At 45.0% G+C, this 19628-nt stretch overlaps 1 protein-coding gene across 1 annotated transcript; it reads left to right on the plus strand.

The window, feature by feature from the left end:
• Positions 1-398: 398 nt before the first annotated feature.
• On the plus strand, positions 399-18424 carry Ssu72 (Ssu72 CTD phosphatase). The gene is made up of 5 exons (XM_089572951.1): positions 399-816; positions 4014-4157; positions 5371-5510; positions 12419-12537; positions 17256-18424. The coding sequence occupies exons 1-5, from the start codon at positions 740-742 to the stop codon at positions 17355-17357; spliced, it is 582 nt and encodes a 193-aa protein (XP_089429077.1). The 5' UTR covers positions 399-739; the 3' UTR covers positions 17358-18424.
• Positions 18425-19628: the final 1204 nt, after the last annotated feature.

Here is a 19628-nt window from a genome sequence, read left to right on the forward strand (position 1 = left end):
ATATTTATTTGTTCATTTGTAAATTTTATAATTATATCTTCATCAGCCTGACTACGCCCACCGCAGGACAAAGATCTCTTTCAGAAAAAAATTTTGAAATAAAAATCAATAAATTGTAAGGTTGTTAATTTTTATTTATTATTAAGCAATTATAGTGCGCTTAATTTTTTAATGCTGCACTACTTGGTCTTGCGGTTTGATCCACCCTAGTTTGACTTCAAGCCTGTCAGTGATTGCATTGATCTTGACAATACTTTTTAAACGTAAAATAAATACTTTAAAATTCTTATTGTTAAAATTTATCACAATAAAACTGTAAAAAACATAACTTTATTTATATGCTACCTAAAGAAGCTAGTGTTTTGGGTTTGCTACACAACATTTTCTGCGGCACTGGTGCGCTTGCTCAATCTAACGCTGTTTTCGCAATATTTTTTTATTTCATTCTCGGAACCGGTCGGCCGTGTTGCTTGGGTTGGGTGGACTGACATGTGTTCGCACCTTTTCCTCGTAGCCACTTGGTCCAGATGACAGTCATACCGCGAAAGGATCGTTCTAGTCCGCTTTGATCCGTCTTTCGCCTAGCGTCGCGTAGAACGCCGGGTGGTACTCGTCGGCGCTCGGGGCATGGTTGTACCCCCTTATCACTCCAAGTCGGTCGTGCAACCAGGATCGCCCGCTGCGTCCTCGTAGTCGTGGTAATTTCGAGAATCTCCCGGCCCACTCACCACCGCGAACAATGCCCGGGTCTCTGAGGCTTGCCGTCGTCTGTTCCAGCAACCAAAACCGAAGCATGGAAGCGCACGCTTTCCTGAGGTGTGTAGTCGCCACCGCGCTTGGTTGGAGCTGCGATTTCAGTTGCTGCTCGCTGACCGGTTGCCCAGCCAGCGAAGAGATGTGGCATTGGTCTACCCAAATGGCTGCGAAGCGTCGTTTCTTGCTTGAGGAAACCGCTTGGAATATGAGTGCAGTAACACAAGGAACCCCCGATGCGATGGGGCCAATGAATGACATCCAAGACGCGATTCGAAACCTGCTTTCCCTTGGTTTGTGATTTAGGTTAAGCGGTTTCCCAGGAAACCTGGAACGTAAATGACTTAACGCACGTGACGTGACACCGTTACACGGTGCTTTTAAGTATCGAAACCACGGGTTCAATTGTTAGTGAGCACTGTGGAGCAAACTAACTGTAGGCAGCCTAAGTTCAAGTCATCCCAAGTGCAGGATGCGCTTATGCTCGCATCTCTGTTTTGCCTTGGCAACTGAAAGGTCCGGAGACCTTTAAAGCAGCGCATGTCTTTCGTAAGCGAATCCTTGCGTCAGGAACCAGTCGGTAAACTACGATTCAGTGTTGGGGTGAAGCGGCTGGACGCGTCATCGACTCTGCTTGTGACCTAACTGTGATGCGCGTCAGACAGCCACTTCGGAGGGCCCTCGGCGTTCTTGGAAATATTGGGGAGACTGCTTTATGTGTTGAGTTGCTTTTGTCTGAGCCAGCCTTATAAACTGACTAGGCGAAAATGGGAAAAACAGTGCGGTTGTTGTGACACTGATTGCAGAGTGCTGTCGTCAGCTGTATAAGTGTTTGGAACTGTAAGGCTTGCCTAGAAACTGCAGCGGACATCAGTGCATGGGTTGTAATGATCAAAAACAGGCTTCATGGAAATAGAGTTTGTATGACGAAAGCAAAATTTCTTAACACTACTGGACACTTGTAGTGCCTTTTCAAGGTACTTCGATGGACACCATGGGTTTCTATGCTTGCCTTCAGAGAGATTTAGGGCAGTAGAACAGCTCAAGCTGTGATTTTTTAATGTGCAGGGGGTACATAGTTAATTTGCTTAGCTCTACTACCTACCGACTGTTGCAGTTAGGGCATGGCTTGCATGTGGCCATTTGGCATTGGTGTGGCTTATTGGTTTTGGTTTATGGGGTTTAACGTCCCAAAGCGACTAAGGCTATGAGAGACGCCGTAGTGGAGGGCTCCGGAAATTTCGACCACCTGGGGTTCTTTAACGTGCACTGACATCGCACAGTACACGGGCCTCTAGAATTTCTCCTCCAAAGAAATTCCAGCCGCCGCGGCCGGGATCGAACCCGCGTCCTTTGGGTCAGCAGCCGAGCACCATAGTCACTGAGCCACCGCGGCGGCCGTGTGGCTTATTCAGTGATAAAGCGTAATTTCAAAAACCAAATGGAGCGAGTGCTAGGTGCAGTCTCATGGCCATTGGACAAATCAGTAAATGTTTTATTGGGCCCTGCGAGTAGCAGCAGGAATTCATCTGCATCTGTGGGACGTTGCATGTTGTTGGTCATAACTCTGTACTGGTACATCTGAAGTTACGGCAAGATGGCCTAAGGCCCACTTCAGGACTGCATTGTCGGTGCTAACAGTTTGCACTACACATTTTCTCTGCAGCTGATGACCTTAGGATGCCAAGGCAATAGTCTGCTTTTATGCTTGTTGAGGCTTTGTTACTGGAACATGGGACCACGTCAACTAGCTTCAGCCACATTTCATTTTAGCAACAGGTGTAGAAGCTGGCATTCATGATTAACTTGCTGACCTTGCATGATATATATATAAACCCCTGCATAGGCTTTCTCAGAAAGCTTGGCCAGATATGTGACCTCCAAAAAACTTAGTTGCCCGGCTGTATAGCACGTAGGTCCCACTTGTCTGCGACTAGTGAAATTATTCTTCACATGCTCACAATCCACATGCTAACATTTCAAACAGCTTTTAGCAACCACTCTTTACTAGTTGTGAAACGTGGGGGTGTCCATATACCCTCACCATGCTCTTGGTTTGAACTGCGTGCTATTCTGTGCACATGTTCATGCCTTCACAGATACTTCAGCTTGTGTTTGAATAGGTAGGGACACCAGTGAGTAATTTATAATTTCAGAGTTAGGAAGAGAGGTGGCCATAGCTTTCCCTTGTGATGCAAGCATTAAGCAGGTGCTAGAAGTTATGCTCTTCATAGACAATTTCTGTGTGTCAGGAATCTTTAACGTATCCTTGCCACAGTCTAGCCTGTTTACAAAAAAGCGTGAAACTTCTTCAAGTGCTCTGTGCTGCTTTTCGTACACTTGTAGGTGTGCATCCTGCTTACCCAAGCAGAACGTTACATCAAGGTGTTCATCAATGTTGGCTTTATGTGAACAAAAACTGCTCTGCTCAGAGTCGTAGCACCCAGTAATGGCAGTGAGGTAGTGGCCTGTGCAAGCCTTGTTTTCTCATTATCATCTGGATATGGCACAACTCGTGACATTGGGCTTGTGTCTGCACTGCTTTTGCTTGTATAAACTACAATATATATAAACTTTGAAGCACATGTAAGGGTTTCCAATGCTGCAGTGAAAAGTCGGTTGTGATCTGCAATCAGCATGCACTAGCTGTTGTATATTCTGAAGCTGAAATACTGGTGGGCCTGCTTGTTAGTGAACTCCTTTGATATCTATGCATATGTATGCTCCAAAACCCACATTGCTAGTTGCTTCAGAGCCAGTTTCGTAATGTACTTTGCGGTCTGTCTACTTGCCAAAATGCATTTGTTGGTTATGGCTACACCCCATTCCTGTGAAGATGTATGGGCTGTAATTGATGAAATATCCGAGAAGTTTAGTACAGACCATGGATGTGCTTACTCTGCTGTACAAAACAAAAGAAGTAGCTGTTCTCTACATTTTCTTAAGCACAGTTTTGACATTTTTGGGAAGAAAACGTTTTTTGCGCATGTCGGCACGTTTGAACATGTGTTGTACAACTTGTTGAATGCACGTGTGTTCACGTCTTAGTACATACGGCCTGTTTCAGATTGGGCACATACGTCTGCGAGCATTGTAATCACCTGCTCCTCATTGCCTGTCATACTTATGTACCGTGTAAGGAGTTTCCGTGTTGACTTTAACCAGCCGGCCTTGCTTATTACAGAAGCGATGCAATCCTTCCTCTCATTGTGGCTGCTTCGGGACCTGACTGTTGTTTCCCTAACCCATTTCTGGTGCAGCAAGAAGGGCTTCAAGGTGCGGTCGTTTGGGTCGGGCGCCCAGGTGAAACTGCCGGGCTCGGCACCGGACAGGCCCAATGTGTACGACTTTGGTGTCACCTACGAGCAGATGTACCAGGACCTGATGGAGAAGGACAAGGCCCTGTATCCTTGCTTGCCATAGTCGCAGCGATGCACATATGCAGGGTGTTTGGTTCCAAAGCGACTCAGGCTATGAGAGACGTCGCAGTGAAGGGCTCCGGGAATTTCAACCACCAGGGGTTCTTTAACGTGCACTGACATCGCACAGTACACGGGCCTCTAGAATTTCTCCTCCAAGGAAATTCTAGCCGCCGCAGCCGGGATCGAACCCGCGTCTTTGGGGTATGCAGTCGAGCACCATAACCACTGAGCCACCGCGGCGGCATATATGCAGGGTGTTGCAGCTAAGTTGGACTAAGCCTTAAAAAAAAAAAAAGACAGCACTCTGTAGAAGATTCAACTAGTGTAGACTTGTAGCGAGTCATCTTGACCAGGTTAGAATATTCTTTTAACCTTTTCAGGCGCCATTTTTTGTTTTGACTGAAATAGATTATTTTTTCACCTAAGTAGTATATTCAGGCCTCAAGAAAGGGAATTTGTTAGCTTTCGAACGTGAAAGACCAGCAGGTATGTTTTTACAACGATGCGGAGAATTCCGGCCCAAGTGTGAGATTTGTTAGAAATAATAGTATCGAAATGTTCTCGTGTGTCGGGTAAACACCCTAGGGATCGTTGAATTGCTTTGTGTTTCGAAGATCGACATTACGCTCGAAATTGAGCAAGAACAATCGATGTTTTCACTCGCGGCAATATCTGCCTGCACAAAAACGGCGGACAAAGTGGTACCTAGCTCACTCTTGTGTGAAATATTATTTACTGCATTCACTGCACGGTACAAAAGAGCAACTTATTTGCAACAAGAAGGGTGCTCATTTTGACTGAAATAATGAAATCACTGCTAAGTGCCACAGTTTCTCAGAAAAAGCTGTCAGTTTGCCACTTACACAATTGTGTACAAAGCGCCTGAAAGGGTTAATGCACCAACACTGATAAATTTCCTTGCATGCTTAATGTTGACTTTAGCATAAAATTTTTATGCAATATAAACTAATAATATTAAGCCAGGCTATTTGATTACTTGCATGGTCTTGCATCTTTGCACTATTCAAGAAACGTTGACAGGACTAAGAATAAAACAACACGTTGCGAGTCAGCGCCTTGTGTTGTTTGCCGTTTAATGCCATCGACATTTCGTGAATGGCCAATTGGGAGGAGACCTTTCCACATCTGTCAAGTGTCCTGTGCACCCCACTTCCTTGACGGTGTGCAACTGCAGATACACGCAGAACGGCATTCTGCACATGCTTGATCGGAACCGGCGGATTAAGCCGAACCCGGAGCGGTTCCAGAGCTGCTACGAAAAGTTCGACGTCATCTTCACAGTGGAGGAGCGGGTCTACGACCAGGTCGTTGAGGGTGAGTGGTAGTGGCAGCGTTTGCTCTGGCTGCTTTTTCCCAATGCAGTCGTTTTAATAGATTTTCTGCAGATTTTCTGCACATGCTGCGTCTGGGACAATTCCTCTCTCGGACAGACTTGTTATGATGACTTTCTTGTAAGTTTTTAGCTGGCATCTCATATTGCAGATCCTGGTCCATACTGTTGGGTTGGACGATATAGGCGTTTATTCACTGATATGGCCTTATTCTTGGTGCACAATTTACTTCTCGGCCATAAAGACTCTGAGGGGAAAGGTCAAGTCCGAAGGGAAGCGGTCATATACTGATGCAGGCTGTAACTGAAGGGATGCAAGTATTGCTGCAAAAAGGGCATCAAATGCCATGCTCCATTTAACTTGATATAACTTAGGAGGGTAGATGTGTAGGCCAGTTGGTGAGACATGAAGGAGCTAGACACCACAGCGGACACGGGACATGAAGTTTCAAATAAAATTTTAGTTGCAAGTACCGCCCTGTGTCGTCTTCTTTCTCTGTCCTGTGTCCGCTGCGGTGTCTAGCTCCTTCTTAACTTGATAGTTGTACTGCTGTCACACGGGGACCTTCGACTGGGATCGAACTTTGTGCAGATCTGGATTGCTGCAAGGCCATTTCAATCATCGTGGAGCCTGATCGTGATAGACCTTAATACCCGTGCCACACGGACAGATTTAATGCCATTAAGTGCTTACTGCCTTAAGTTTTAATGGAATTCGTGCGGTGCCACACACATAAATTTAATGTCATTAGCCTTACTGCCATCCGCGACCTACTGAGTTCGCCACAACTCATTTGCCCGTGCAATGTGTACTCTCGTTTCCATTCCACACACAGAAAAGCATGCAGCTTTGCTAGTAACAACTTCCTAACCAGTAGCAAATAGTTAATTAACTTTCAGTCAGATGAGGCAACTATATACCGCATTTTCGATGCGAAGAGTGCCATTTTAACCAGCCTTATTGACGGGTACTCTCTACTTGGGTGCTGACATGCGAGTTTATGGCTACTTTTTCGACTTGTAAAGCAGGAACAGCCGTATTTTCTGGAAAATCGTTTTTATATTACATTTGAACAACATTTCCCATATATTGTGCTCATTAGCAATGTTTATATTCAGATGAAACTTTTGACTACCTTGCAAGCGTTATTGTCATCACTTTCGATAAAGGCATTAAATGTGGACGTGTAGCACCAACTCCGAAAATAATGGCATTTAAGGCCTTAAGCACCTACTGCCATTTCTTGTGAGCGTGTGGCACGGGTATAATTCGGCTCCGGAAATATGATTGAGGGCTGCTTTTCCTATGCTCGGGAAAGAGTGGAATTAATGTGTCGAATGGAAGGACAGTAACTGCCGCATTCTCAGTGGACACCTGAGCTGCATCTTGAGGGGAGGGAAGGTTTGAAGGTTTGAAGGTTTATTAAAACGAAATACAAATGAGTTGTGAGTTTCATAAAAAAGTTAGTACAGTAGGAGGTCCCAAAGTGAAAACTGTCTGAGGGACCTCCCATCAGGAATACATAAGGAAAGTGCATAAGTTTGGCAGAGGAGCTATAAAAGTATACAATCAAGTTAAAATCTATTAGTGTAATTTGCGGCAATGAATAAGTTATACAATAGTTAGCGGGCATAATTTAACAAAAAAGGCATAAAATAGCAAAACATAAGAGCAATAGAAAGAACACAAAAAGACATCAGATAACAATGGGCATTGAATAAATGCAGATATAATACACAGGCGGAGAAAGAAAAAAAAAAAAAGAGGTTCCAGAAGATTAACAATATGACCGTTTGCTGTCAGAGTGGGGAACATAAAATAAGATGAAGGCAACCTTAAGCATGGCATGAAGCTGAATGGGTTGATAGGAGATGTTTTTTTAGTAAAGTGTAGAAAGCGGGCTGCGAACGTGCGGATTTGATTGCTAGTGGTAATGAATTCCAGGTTTTGATGGCGGAGAAAAAAGCAGTTTGTTTTCCATAATTTGTGTTCACTTTTGGTAGAAGCATATTATTTTGTTCAGAGAATCTAGTGTTATTGCTATTAGAAAGGAAAGATACGGAAAAACAGAGAAGTTGATTGTTATTATTGCGAGCGCGGTAGATTAGAAGACCTAACCTAAGATTAAGGAGGCATTTCAATGGCAGAATGTTTAGGTCAGAGTAAAGAGGTGAAGCAGTGGCTGTGTATGGGCTGAAAGATAGAATTCGAAGCGCTTGATTTTGAAGATGAGAAATACATGACATATGGCATGAATAGGTATTACCCCATGATGATAGGCAATAATTAAGGTGACTGTTAATGAAAGCATAGTACAGGGATAAGAGAACATGGCGTTGAAAGAAAAGTCTAGTTTTTATTAACACCCTTATTCCAAATGAAATTTTTTTACTTATAGATTTGGTGTGTAGATGAAATTTTAGATGACAGTCAAGCGTGATGCCGAGAAATGTAACGGATTCGGAGGCAGTGATAATATGATGTCCCAGATAAACGGCTGGGCTCGGGATGATATGCTTTTGATGAGAGCGGAATATCATGAAAGTGGTTTTTGTAGGATTAAGTTGTAGTAAGTTATTTTCACACCATAAAACAATATTCTGTAAGTCCATGTTTAATTTGTTTATTAGGCTTGTGAAATTGCTATCCTGAGTGAATAATGTCGTATCATCCGCGTAAAGTATACATCTTGTGTTAATTAAGGACAAAGGTAAGTCATTGATGAAAATGAGAAAAAGAAGCGGACCTAAAATGGAACCTTGTGGCACTCCTAAATTAATAGTTAAAGGGGAAGACAATGTTTCTTGTAGCTGGACAACTTGTATACGGTTAGTGAGATAACTGCGTAAAAGAGCTAGAGCAGGCCCACAGATGCCTAGAGATTCTAATTTAGTGTACAGTATAGTGTGGTTAATTGTGTCAAATGCTTTGGTGAAATCTAAGAAAACAGCACCGGCAAACAACCCATTATCAATATATTGCTTAATACTGTCTGTGAATTCGATTAAAGCTAGTTCTGTGGAGTAATTAGGCCGGAATCCAAATTGCTGATCTGCTAACAGCTGGAATTTAATGAGGTAGTTCATTATGCGATTAACAATTAACTTTTCTATTATTTTACTAAAGAAAGGCAATATAGTTATTGGACGGTAGTTACTTAGGCATTCTTTGTCGCCTTTCTTGAATATCGGCGTCACCTTACCTTTTTTAAGTTCAGTTGGAAAAACACCAGTCCTAAATACTAAATTAATAATGTGACTAAGAACATTAGACAGCTCACGACCCACCAGCTTTACTTTGAAAGAAGGAATTTCATCGATCCCAGGAGCGGTATTTTTTAGGCTAGAAATTATTTGGAATACTTCGTCTGGTGAAGTAGGGCGCAAGTAAAAAGAGTGAGGGCATCGACGAGGGCCACAGTAACTACTTGGAGGCGGGGAACCGCGGCGCGAGAAGAAGGAATTAAATGCATTAGCAATGTCAGTTTGATCAGTTAAAGTACACTCACCGTCAGAGACTTTCGTTATGCTCGTTTTGTTTTCAGCTATATTCAGAAATTCCTTAATTGTTACCCAATTCTTACGAGTGTCATTTCCATTTCTAAGTATTTCATTTTGGTAGTAATCTTGTTTGGAGCGTTTAAGTGCTGCGGAGAGAGTATCTGAGTATTTTTGATAGCGCTGTTTTAGGCGCACGTTAAATGGCTGCTTTCTAACCTTTTTGAGAAGGTTATTTTTTTTATTTATACAGCTTAGAAGGCTTTTGGTTATCCATGGATTCCGGGGAACTGAGTACCAATGAGTGATGGGAGTTACCGATGTGCATGAGCTAATTATTTCTTTGAGCTTCGCAGAAAATTTACTGAACGCTTTATTGGTGCATGTTTCTTGTAGTATGCTATCCCAGTTAGTCTCAGCCACTATCGCAACAAACCGGTTTCTATCAAATGTTTGCTTATAGCGTTTTCTGGGGGGCGTGTTATTAGGGCATTCAATTAACAGGAAAGTGGGATAATGGTCCGTGATATCAAAGTTGATGACTCCTGCGATTTGAGGCGTAATGACATTAGATAATATATGATCAATGAGGGTGCTAGAGCCTCGATGAGCAATGCGCGTTGGTGACGCCAGTAATGACTCCAAACCATGGCCGAGAAAGCAGTTTGTGTATACAGAACAAGAGCTGTCAGAAATGTCAGTTATGTCAATATTAATGTCACCTACGATTACAATGTTCTTGTTTTCACGATTTAGAATTTGGAGGATGACTTCTAGTTCGTGGCAAAAGTGCTCGTAAGACGCGGATGGTGAGCGATAGATACTACCAATGACAGTGTTTCTGTGTGAAGCAAAAATTGCTTTGTCAAATTCTAACCATACTGATTCGCACTTTTCTGTTTGAAACGCGATGTCGTGACGGCGTTTGTATGATATAGCGTTAGAAATAAAGATAGCAGATCCTCCGTGTCGATCAGCTGACCTGTGATAGTATTCATTGTGATAGCCAGGAAGAGCAAACAGCCTATCATCGTCGGATGACAGCCATGTCTCAGAAAGACAAATGATTGAAAAGGCGTGATCAACGAGCGTTAAAAAGTTTACTAAGTCATCGTAATGCCTTGGTAAACTGCGAGAATTAAAATGAATAATAGACTTATGGGTATCAGCTGAATTAAGGAGGAGGCTTTTAAAGTGGTCTAGTGAGAAGTGCATGATGATTATTGATATGTGGTGCTCCTTTTACGTGAAGACTGAAAGATCATCAACTCCAGAGATACGGTAGACGTCGCTATCCTTGGTCTCCCTTGCCTTGATACGGCCATTGTCTACCCACACAAACTCCCAGTTTTTTTCTTTTTTCAGAGCCAGTGCTTTGCCAAGAAGACGTTTGTTCTCTGGGGTTAGGTGATCGTTCACGTAGATGGGCTTGTCATTGTCAGCATGGACCTTAAATCCGATGGAGCTCATGGAGATGCGTGCTTTTCTTGCTTTGGAAATAAATTCTGCCTTCTTGACGCGGGAAAAAAATCGTGCTATGATGTTGGTGTCGGTTTTCGCAGGAACTCGATGCGCAACTTCAATGTCAGTGCTAGAAACTGAACAACCTATTTTCGAGCCAATTTCTTCCAGAATTGCGACGCAGCTCTCACCCTGAGTCGAAGGAACTCCCTTAACCTCAACGTTATTTATCCTGGAATATTGCTCTTGTTCAGACAATCGCTGTGATAACTGCTTATTGCAACGAGCAAGTTCCTTATTCTCTTTTGTCAAGTCAGCTTGCTTGATTTTCATTGCCTCGTAGAGTTCATTGAACATAGCAAGGCTGTCTCGCAATTCGGACACTTCTTTTTTCAGCTCTTCAACATCTTTTGCCAATTCTGCATTGGTGGGCATTGTGACAGAGAAAGGACTGGTATGGGCAGCAGTGGTTGCGGCAAAAAAAAAAAAAGTACACGTGGAAATCAATGAAACTAACTAACCTGCGTGAGGAGTACAGAATGGTCAGGGCTTGTTCACTGCCGCAACCCCGGCTGCCAAATGGTCGATCTTGTGCGGTGTCGATCCTTATGTAGTAGTCGTTCTGGGGGGCGGGAGGGCACGTTGAACGTCGGTGGCGCTGTCGGCTGATTTGGTTATCGGTGAAAGATGTCTTTTCTTGATGCTGTGTCACTGTGATCGTCACACGTGCGTGCTGCAGTGGACGGCTTCTTGAAAGATGAAACGGACCTGCGTGAGGAGTACAGAATGGTCAGGGCTTGTTCACTGCCGCAACCCCGGCTGCCAAATGGTCGATCTTGTGCGGTGTCGATCCTTATGTAGTAGTCGTTCTGGGGGGCGGGAGGGCACGTTGAACGTCGGTGGCGCTGTCGGCTGATTTGGTTATCGGTGAAAGATGTCTTTTCTTGATGCTGTGTCACTGTGATCGTCACACGTGCGTGCTGCAGTGGACGGCTTCTTGAAAGATGAAACGGACCTGCGTGAGGAGTACAGAATGGTCAGGGCTTGTTCACTGCCGCAACCCCGGCTGCCAAAATCGAGGGAGAGTATGAGCTGGCCTCAATAGAGAACTTTTGACTACTTTTGACCGCCTGAGTTACTTTGTCATGTATGCACTATTCTGAAATCGCACAGCATGCAAAAGTTCTCGCATTTTGCCTCCCAAGGAATTTGCCATACACTGCAGGCAGATTGCGTCTTGAGTGCCATAGAGGTCGTGCATGCATTTGCTAGTGGGACAGCAGTCGATCCTGTTGCCCATTACGAACGTAAAGCTGCACTTCATGGATAGTTTCACACCACAGAAGCCTTGCCAAATGCCGCATGCCTGTCATTCGCACTTCCCACCGGTGAAAAATTTGCAAGTGTTTTGATTGGTAAGGTTGTTAGTGTGAAAGGAGTTTGAAAATAGCTTGTTACTGCTTTTCACAATTGAGAAATTGCTACTCCGGGGAAAGTTATGGCTTTTTGCTTTGTACTGCAAGGTATCAACAGTGCAATGTTTTATGTTTGTTTCTGGTTATGCAATCATTAGTGGCATTGCAGTACTAGAACTGTGCTGTGAGCTGTTCACTGAGAACTTTGCTTCCAACACTGCACGCTTTTCATGCTAGACAATGCTGCATAACGCCGAACACGGTTCTCTGCACCCTGACCTGCTAATCTGCTGCAGTCTTTAACCTGCTGCAGTCTTTAACCTGCGTTCGAAAGGTGCCGCTCGGGTGTAAAGGTAGCTTTAACACCCTCACTTCACAAATTGATATTGTGAGCCATATGTTTGTTGATTCATGACAGGGAAATAGTAACCTGTAAGTTTTAGAGCTCTGCGTCCAGTGAACTGAGGTTGCAGCTTATTTATTCTGCAACCTTCCTCTTGTCACGGCACCGTATGCAGAGCTGTCCAACCGACTGCCGTGCGAGAATTCACCGGTGCACATCATCAACCTGGACATCCAGGACAACCACGAGGAGGCCACAATTGGAGCATTCCTCATCTGCGAGATGGCACAGATGGTGAGCATGCATAGTTTTTACGCACATGAGAGGAAGGGAGAAAATGCCCTGCTTGGCAATCTGGGAGAGTGTTGTTTCATGCCAGATGGAGCCACACGTACCGCCGCCCTCACACTTAACGCATATTCTTGCGTAGCATGACTTGTACTGACACTCGGTCTGTAGCTGTGCTGCATAATGTGTTTGAGGCGGGGGGGGGGGGGGGGGGGGGGGGGGGGGTAGTGGGTGCCGTTATGCTGCCACCTTAGCAAGGCCTCAGACCCAGTGGCCGACGCCCAGCGTCACTAATGTCAGTCGAAGTTACGTGCTCGATTATACGTGTTAAATGTGCGGGTTGCAGTGCATACAGTAGAACCTTTTCGATAGGTGCCCCGTTTGTGTGTTGAAAATTATGAGCATTGAAGGTGCCCCATAGAGTTGAACTGGTTTTCTTCCGGTTAATACGTTCCCAGATAACGCGATTACCAAGGAGGGACATTCATAATTTCATCGTATTCTGATCGTATGATACATTTGGTGACCAGCTGTAGATGGGTTGAAGGGGCCCTGAAACACATTTCGAGGAGAGTACATAAACTCGCTCAATCAATACGTTCTGTCTTAGTGAACACCTGAGCCAAATAATGCACTTCTGTACACAGCAGAGAAGCCACAATCGCACGCGAAAGTTGGTGAGTCCTTTCTGAGGGCTTTTTCTTGCACGTGGCCTGCTCCGTCGCATGCTGGTGCGTAATTCTGTTGGCTGTTGGTTAGATTCTGTCGGGCGTCACGCAGCTGCCATGGTTGCAGCCAATCAGCAGTGTTGCTGTGGTGGTCCAGGAAGGTCCGCCCCCTGTGGAGTGCCGACCCTTGAGCATGCAAAAAGTGACGAAATGAGAAGGAAAGGCACGGAGAGGAGAAATTCAAATTTTGATTACAGGTGTAACTCTGCTTGTACAAAAAGCATGAAAAAAAAATTCTTGCTGGAGGGACATTCGTGAAGCAGCGTTCTTTAACATCCTAGGAGTAGCGCACCTTTATTGAGAGCCCCTTTCAGAGCCCTTTTAAGATACGAAAGAGTCTAGCCTGAAGGCAGGGAGCATACGACGTAGAAGCCCATTGACAGTAAGCACCCAAGGGGAGCTTTGCTGCTGGCGTACTAAAATTTGGTGAAGCATCCAGAAATGACCGTTGTATGTGATTATATGAGCGGGTTAAGCCTGGGGTCACGCGAAGTGAAGAGCACCAGCGCAGTGGCTTCTCCACAGTGCACGACGGCATAGGAGTGCAGCATCTATAAATGACAGCGGTGTCAATGAAGAAATATCTGCTACATTCCCATTGCCAGTATGGATACGTTGTGTAGTTTCTTTTGTGCTAAAGATCACACACATGCGGATAGAGGTCTACAAGCTAAAAAAAAATGCTGGATATTGCGCCGACAAGCACCGACCATCCTTTATGGGAAGTGAAAGTGCCAATAGACGCCTTTGTACTTATTCTTGTGACATTTTTCAAAATCGCTGTGGTTTTGGATCGTAGGTTTTGTGGATAATGTGCTTTTCTCCCAAATATTTTATAAAACAAATCAGTGAGGTTCTGCTGCAGTTTTGTGCTTGTCTTAGCTTCATCTCACTGGAAATGGTGTAAAATGTACTGTAATTAGGCAGTATGCCAGATAATATTGCATTTTTTGTCCTTTTGCTTAACTACGAGCTGGAAGGAGTATTTTGAAGATTCTGAAATAGATGCTACAGGGTAAGAACGTCTTTGTTTGCGCTGTAACAGTCCACAGAAAACAGTGGTGGCCTAACAAGGCTAAAAACAATGCACCTGCACAAGGACGAGGGAAGAAACGCTCATCTCCCTTCGTCCCTGTGCAGGTCCACTGTTTTAGCCTTATTATGTCTCGCCATCTTGCCCATCAGTGTGCGTTGTTAGGGGTGGTTGTTAGTGCGTGATGGAACAAACGCGGGTTAACGACATCCTAGTCGAAATCAAGAGGAAGAAACGGGCTTGGGCAGGGCATGTAATGCGAGGACAAGACAACCGCTGGTCCTTAAGGGTAACAGAGTGGATTCCAAGAGAAGGTAAGCGTAGCAGGGGGCGGCAGAAAATTAGGGGGGCGGATGAGATTAACCCGCCACGGTGGCTCAGTGGTAAGGTCCTCGTCTACCGAGCCGGAGTACCCGGGTTCGAACCCGACCGCGGCGGCCGTGTTTCGACGGAGGCGAAACGCAAGAGGCGCCCGTGTGCGGTGGGATGTCAGTGCACGTTAGAGATCCCCAGGTGGTCGAAATTATTCCGGAGACCTCCTCCACTACGACACCTCTTTCCCTCTTTCTTCTTTCACTCCTACCTTCCCTTACAGCGCGGTTAAGGTGTCCATACTGCGCCATTTCCTTTCCTCAAAAGCCAATTTTATTTATGAGATTAAGAAGTTTGCGGGGATACGGCGGCTGCAACTGTCGAAGGACAGGGTTAATTGGAGAGACGTGGGAGAGATAGGCCTTTGCCCTGCAGTGGGTATAGTCAGGCTGATGAAGATGTTAGTGGTGGCTTCGATAAACAGTTCGTAGAATGCCTGCTGTTGGCTTGCACATGTTTGTGGGCTCAAAGTTAAACGAAATTGCGACAAGGCTGTTTTAAACAAATTATCATTGTGTTGCCCATGGTGTGAAAATGAAATGTTTGGCAACTGTGTGCCTGTTTCTGTTCTTGCTCATGCTGTATGTCTGCAGCTGTGAGCGGAACATTTCATTCTAGCCACCGAGTCAAAAACGAGTTAAAAAGAAAACGGACAGCAATAGTGGAAGGAGTTCTTACCATGTGACCCCTTAACACTCGGTACTAGGCGCCAAGATACTTGGTGGGCCAGGCGTTGTTGGCTTCATGGTTGCGGATTTAACTTGCCGTCATGTTTCTTCTGGGGGCCAAATTTGTTATTTTTTTCCCAGATGCAGACAGTTTTATTTTTTCTTAAAGGGACAGTGAGGAGAGCTCTATTAATATTTTTTTTATAGCAAAATCCGATAGTTCGGCATCTCATGGCTTTGTTGCCACTTGGCCGGCAGTGAAAGATGCATTTATTTCTAATAAATTTAGATTCGAAGTTGAAAAAGTTTTTTCCGCCGCTCTGATTCAAACTTGGGATTCTCTTATGACGACACAGGACTAAGTGACGTGAAAAATGACGTGCACATGACGTAACAAAGACTCCGTGATTTCTGGCGGCCAGCTGAGTGGCCTAGCAGCAGCCGAAAAGAAAGCTACCGCCGGCCGCACGTTGAAGGCATCTATCGGCTATTGCGGCCGTCGCTACCGTCGCTTCGTTTACGTTTGCACCGGCATTTTGCCAGCGTTACGATGGATCCCGTTCTCGAAGTCGTCAACGAAGTTCTCGCAAATAGACACCTTTAGCATACCATGTACCTTGTTACCGTTAGCGGAATACCGGGAGCCCGCCTACCACCGGTGAGCAGGCGGTGATTGGTCCCGATGCCGCAGGCGCGCGCGTAGCTGCCGGGTACGTGGCGCCATCTGGCGACGTCAAGGAGATTTGCGCATGCATTGGCTGCACCTCGGTGATTCGTGGTTTCTCGTCTCCCAGTGTTGCTAGAACCATTGGTTCTAGCAACACTGTTTTGTCCTATGACGTCATCACGCTTGTACAGTGGTGAGCAGCCTTGTCTAGAGCGCTTGAGCAGTGCGCACTTGGTAACAAAAACCGAAATTAGAGAGCAGCCCCTCATTACAGGGCAAAGTTTTCGTGCCTGCTTTGTTTACGAGGCTATCTGGCCCTACTTCCGTGCAAGTGTTGCAGCTGGACCCTAGAGACTGCCACAAAATCTGGATTTGTTTGCAAGGAAGTGCACCGCCCGAGCGCTCTAGACAAGGCTGCTCACCACTGTACTTGCAAGTTTGGCCTGTGGCGGCGATACCTGTATTTCGGTTCTTGCTCTTTTCTACGTTACAAGAGCTGTGTTGTCAGTACAAGTGGCGTTTTCGTAATCAGGAGCTGGTATTCTGTTGATACAAGCCAACTTCAATTTCTCCTCAGTGTCCCTTTAAGGGGTAACCAGGGCGCCCAATTTTGCATTCTTTCGAGGACCCGCCTTGTATGACGTGGTAATTAATACTTTTGCCTATTCAGGCCCTTTGGCTAGGGAGTGTCCCTATGCTTCTCATCCTATTCACAATTTGATCTCTGTGTGTAGTACCTTGTAGAGCCTATTCGTTCCCTCCTTAGAATTTTCAGCACTTTCAAAAGCTGTGCTAAAATTCCAAGAGACTCTTCTGATGTCTGTATAATAAGTTGTTTGGCATTTATGTTCTCCAAACCATTTCTTCGCAATGGAAGGTTGCTTGCACCGCACCATTTAATGTCGCTAGCAAGTTAAATAACGGCTGCGACTGCCGTTGCAGCAACTGGGTTGTAATTTATTTTGCGCATCGCACCGTGTCGAACAAGATTTATATCACCAGAATTTGTTGAAATACTTAACGTAGTAGGTGCAAGGTTGTGCTATTCGGAAACATATTAACTGGAAGAATAGCGTAACTCTATCGGAGATTTTTATTGCCCATGATTTTGAATGTGTGGGCCGGGAAATTGTATCAATGAGGTTTTACTGTATTCCCTCTCTTCCTCGTTCAGTTTTCATGGCACCTGGGTAGGCCGATGCATTGCAAAAGTTTGTCCCAGTCTTTGAAGCCGCGTCCGGTCATCCTCTTTGCAGATGAGCGACTCAGAGGACCTGGACAACGACATAGATGAACTGATCCAGGAGTTTGAAGCCAAGGCACAGAGGCCCATACTGCACACGGTTCAGTTCTACTGACCTGCCACTACTCCTGGATAGCTGCCCTGGTCTAGCCTCGTCACAGCTGATTGGCTCCACGGTCGACCTGTCTGTGCTGCCATCTTGTTGTGCGTGCGGTCAACTTGTGCGCGCTACCACTGAAGAGGGCATTGGTCGCATGCCGGCTTCAGCACGGTGTTTTTCAGCCATGAACTGGACAGTTGGATGGAAGAATTAAAGAAATGTCAGGAAAGACGGAATGTTAGAGCTTGTATTGGCTGGTCTTACTGGCCAAGGTCTGTTGTTAGTCACCGATGAGTGTGTGCGCATGTGCGTGTGCTGCATGCATGTGCTTTGTAAAATCCTCTGAGAACTGAGTGCATCTTTGTTGTCCCCTTAGTACTGTAACTATATGTGCTGTGTTGGAAGTAAATGACTCTCTTCTTGGGACACTGTGAAAATTTAACTAGAAATCAGCCTCTCGCACTGACCAACACCTATCGCTCCAGTGTTAGTTTGTGTGACAAACCTGCTTGTAGCCTAAAGGACATGAGTGCTCGTATGTCAGTGCCGATTCCAACTTCTTGCATAAAGTCTGGTTCGTTGGAGTGGCTGCCAGGGTTTTTCATTTCGCGCACCTGAGTGAAGTGTTTGAACAAGAAAAGTGAAGACTTTCCAAGATCAGTGTGTCATGTAGGACAAATATATTTGTTACAAGAAAGTTGTGTAAGAAAGGCGTTTCACATGAGAAGCACGCCTGTGCTTCTACCTAGGCGTACTGCTGCGGTTCGGATGACATCTCGAAGCTTAAGTTCTCATAAACAAAGCTGCATGGATGCCTGTCAATCGTTGGGTGGCATTTTTGTTGGCCGAGATAAGTCACTCAGCAGCATGCAGACAGGGCGGTTTCACTTTGACATTTGATTTCTGGGCTCCTGCATTGCAAGGAAAAAAGAAAAAAAAAAGCATTTGTGTTGGTGGCATTGTCTTTCTTTTGTAGCTCACATTTTCTTTGTGTGGAATGAAGCGGCGAGGTCACAGCAACACGTGTTCTTTAGTTTGTCAGCCGGTGCAGAGCCTGTTATTAAAAATTGGTCCCCTGCTGCTTTGTGTGTTTGAATTCCTTTCTGTTGTCGGGCAACTTGAAGCATACTCGCCGCTGATGCTGCTTCCGACAGTGGCCTCATTTTAAGGCATGATGTTGTGGCGGCTGTTGTTTCACTGAAGGGGAAAGCAAAATCCCTTTATTGTGCGATGTCGGCGCTGATTAATCTGTCCCAGGAGGTCAGAGATTAGGCGCGTAAAAATGCGCTGATTTTGGGGAAAATTAGAACTGAAGGTGCACTTACTGTTATATGGTACGACAAAACAGCGCTGATGGACGGGACGGAAGAAGAAGAGGCAGACACATGCGCTGAACCAACTGGCCTTACTCTGTGCAAGCTTGATCCTTCCATTTCTGCAGTGGTAGTCATTACCGATTCTTTATCCTTGTGTTCGTCCCTCGCATCGCATGTTGACTGTCCCACTTTAAGCACTTTTTTATCGCTACTTCCTTCGCATTTGAGCCTTGTTCACTTGATATGGGTACTCGGCCACAGCAGCATGACTGTAAATGAGATCGCGGATAACCTTGCAAAGGCTTCCCTAGGCGGCCCCGTGTTGCCCATCATCCCGGCTACGGCGTATATCACTGCATCTAGGTTCCGGCGACGAGCGTTATTAAGTGCGCAAGACACAACACTTTTAACATCGGTGGAATATCAGCATCTGAAATATTCCTGGAGCAGGAAAAGTTGTCCATCTCGGCAGCTTGAAGTATCTCTGATGAGGTTGCGCTGCCGCATCCCCCCTCTAAATTTCTATCTGCACAGATCTGGTTTGGCGTTATCTCCCCTCTGTGCATTTTGCCGTGAGCCTGAATCTATCGATCATTTTTGGCTCCATTGTCGTTGTTTCACCTCTTTGAGAAGAAGACTGCTGGAGTTGCCCTTACAGCAACTTGGCCTTAGTTTGAGCAGCCCGCACTTGCTGTCATTTGGTGCCACCACGCTTGGGTTCAGCCACAGGTCTGTTTGTGACGCTGTTCGAAATTTCTTGCTGGAATCTCATCGACTGCCTTGCTAAAGCTTTCAGTATTTTAATTTTTAAGCTTCATTATTTTTCGAATTATTCTCTTTTCTCTCTCTCACTCTCTCTCCAATCCAAACTCCTTTATATATATATATATATATATATATATATATATATATATATATATATATATATATATATATATATATATATATATGATTATTATTATTTTTTTAT

This window comes from Amblyomma mixtum, chromosome 2, assembly GCF_055824585.1.
Source record: "Amblyomma mixtum isolate Tamu chromosome 2, ASM5582458v1, whole genome shotgun sequence".
NCBI classification, from domain to species: domain Eukaryota; kingdom Metazoa; phylum Arthropoda; class Arachnida; order Ixodida; family Ixodidae; genus Amblyomma; species Amblyomma mixtum.

Coding starts and splice junctions, on each gene's coding strand:
- Ssu72 (XM_089572951.1), top strand. CDS start 740: ATGCCCGGGTCTCTGAGGCTTGCCGTCGTCTGTTCCAGCAACCAAAAC. Junction 817..4,013: donor GAAGCGCACGCTTTCCTGAG/GTGTGTAGTCGC, acceptor TTTCTGGTGCAG/CAAGAAGGGCTTCAAGGTGC. Junction 12,538..17,255: donor TCTGCGAGATGGCACAGATG/GTGAGCATGCAT, acceptor TCCTCTTTGCAG/ATGAGCGACTCAGAGGACCT.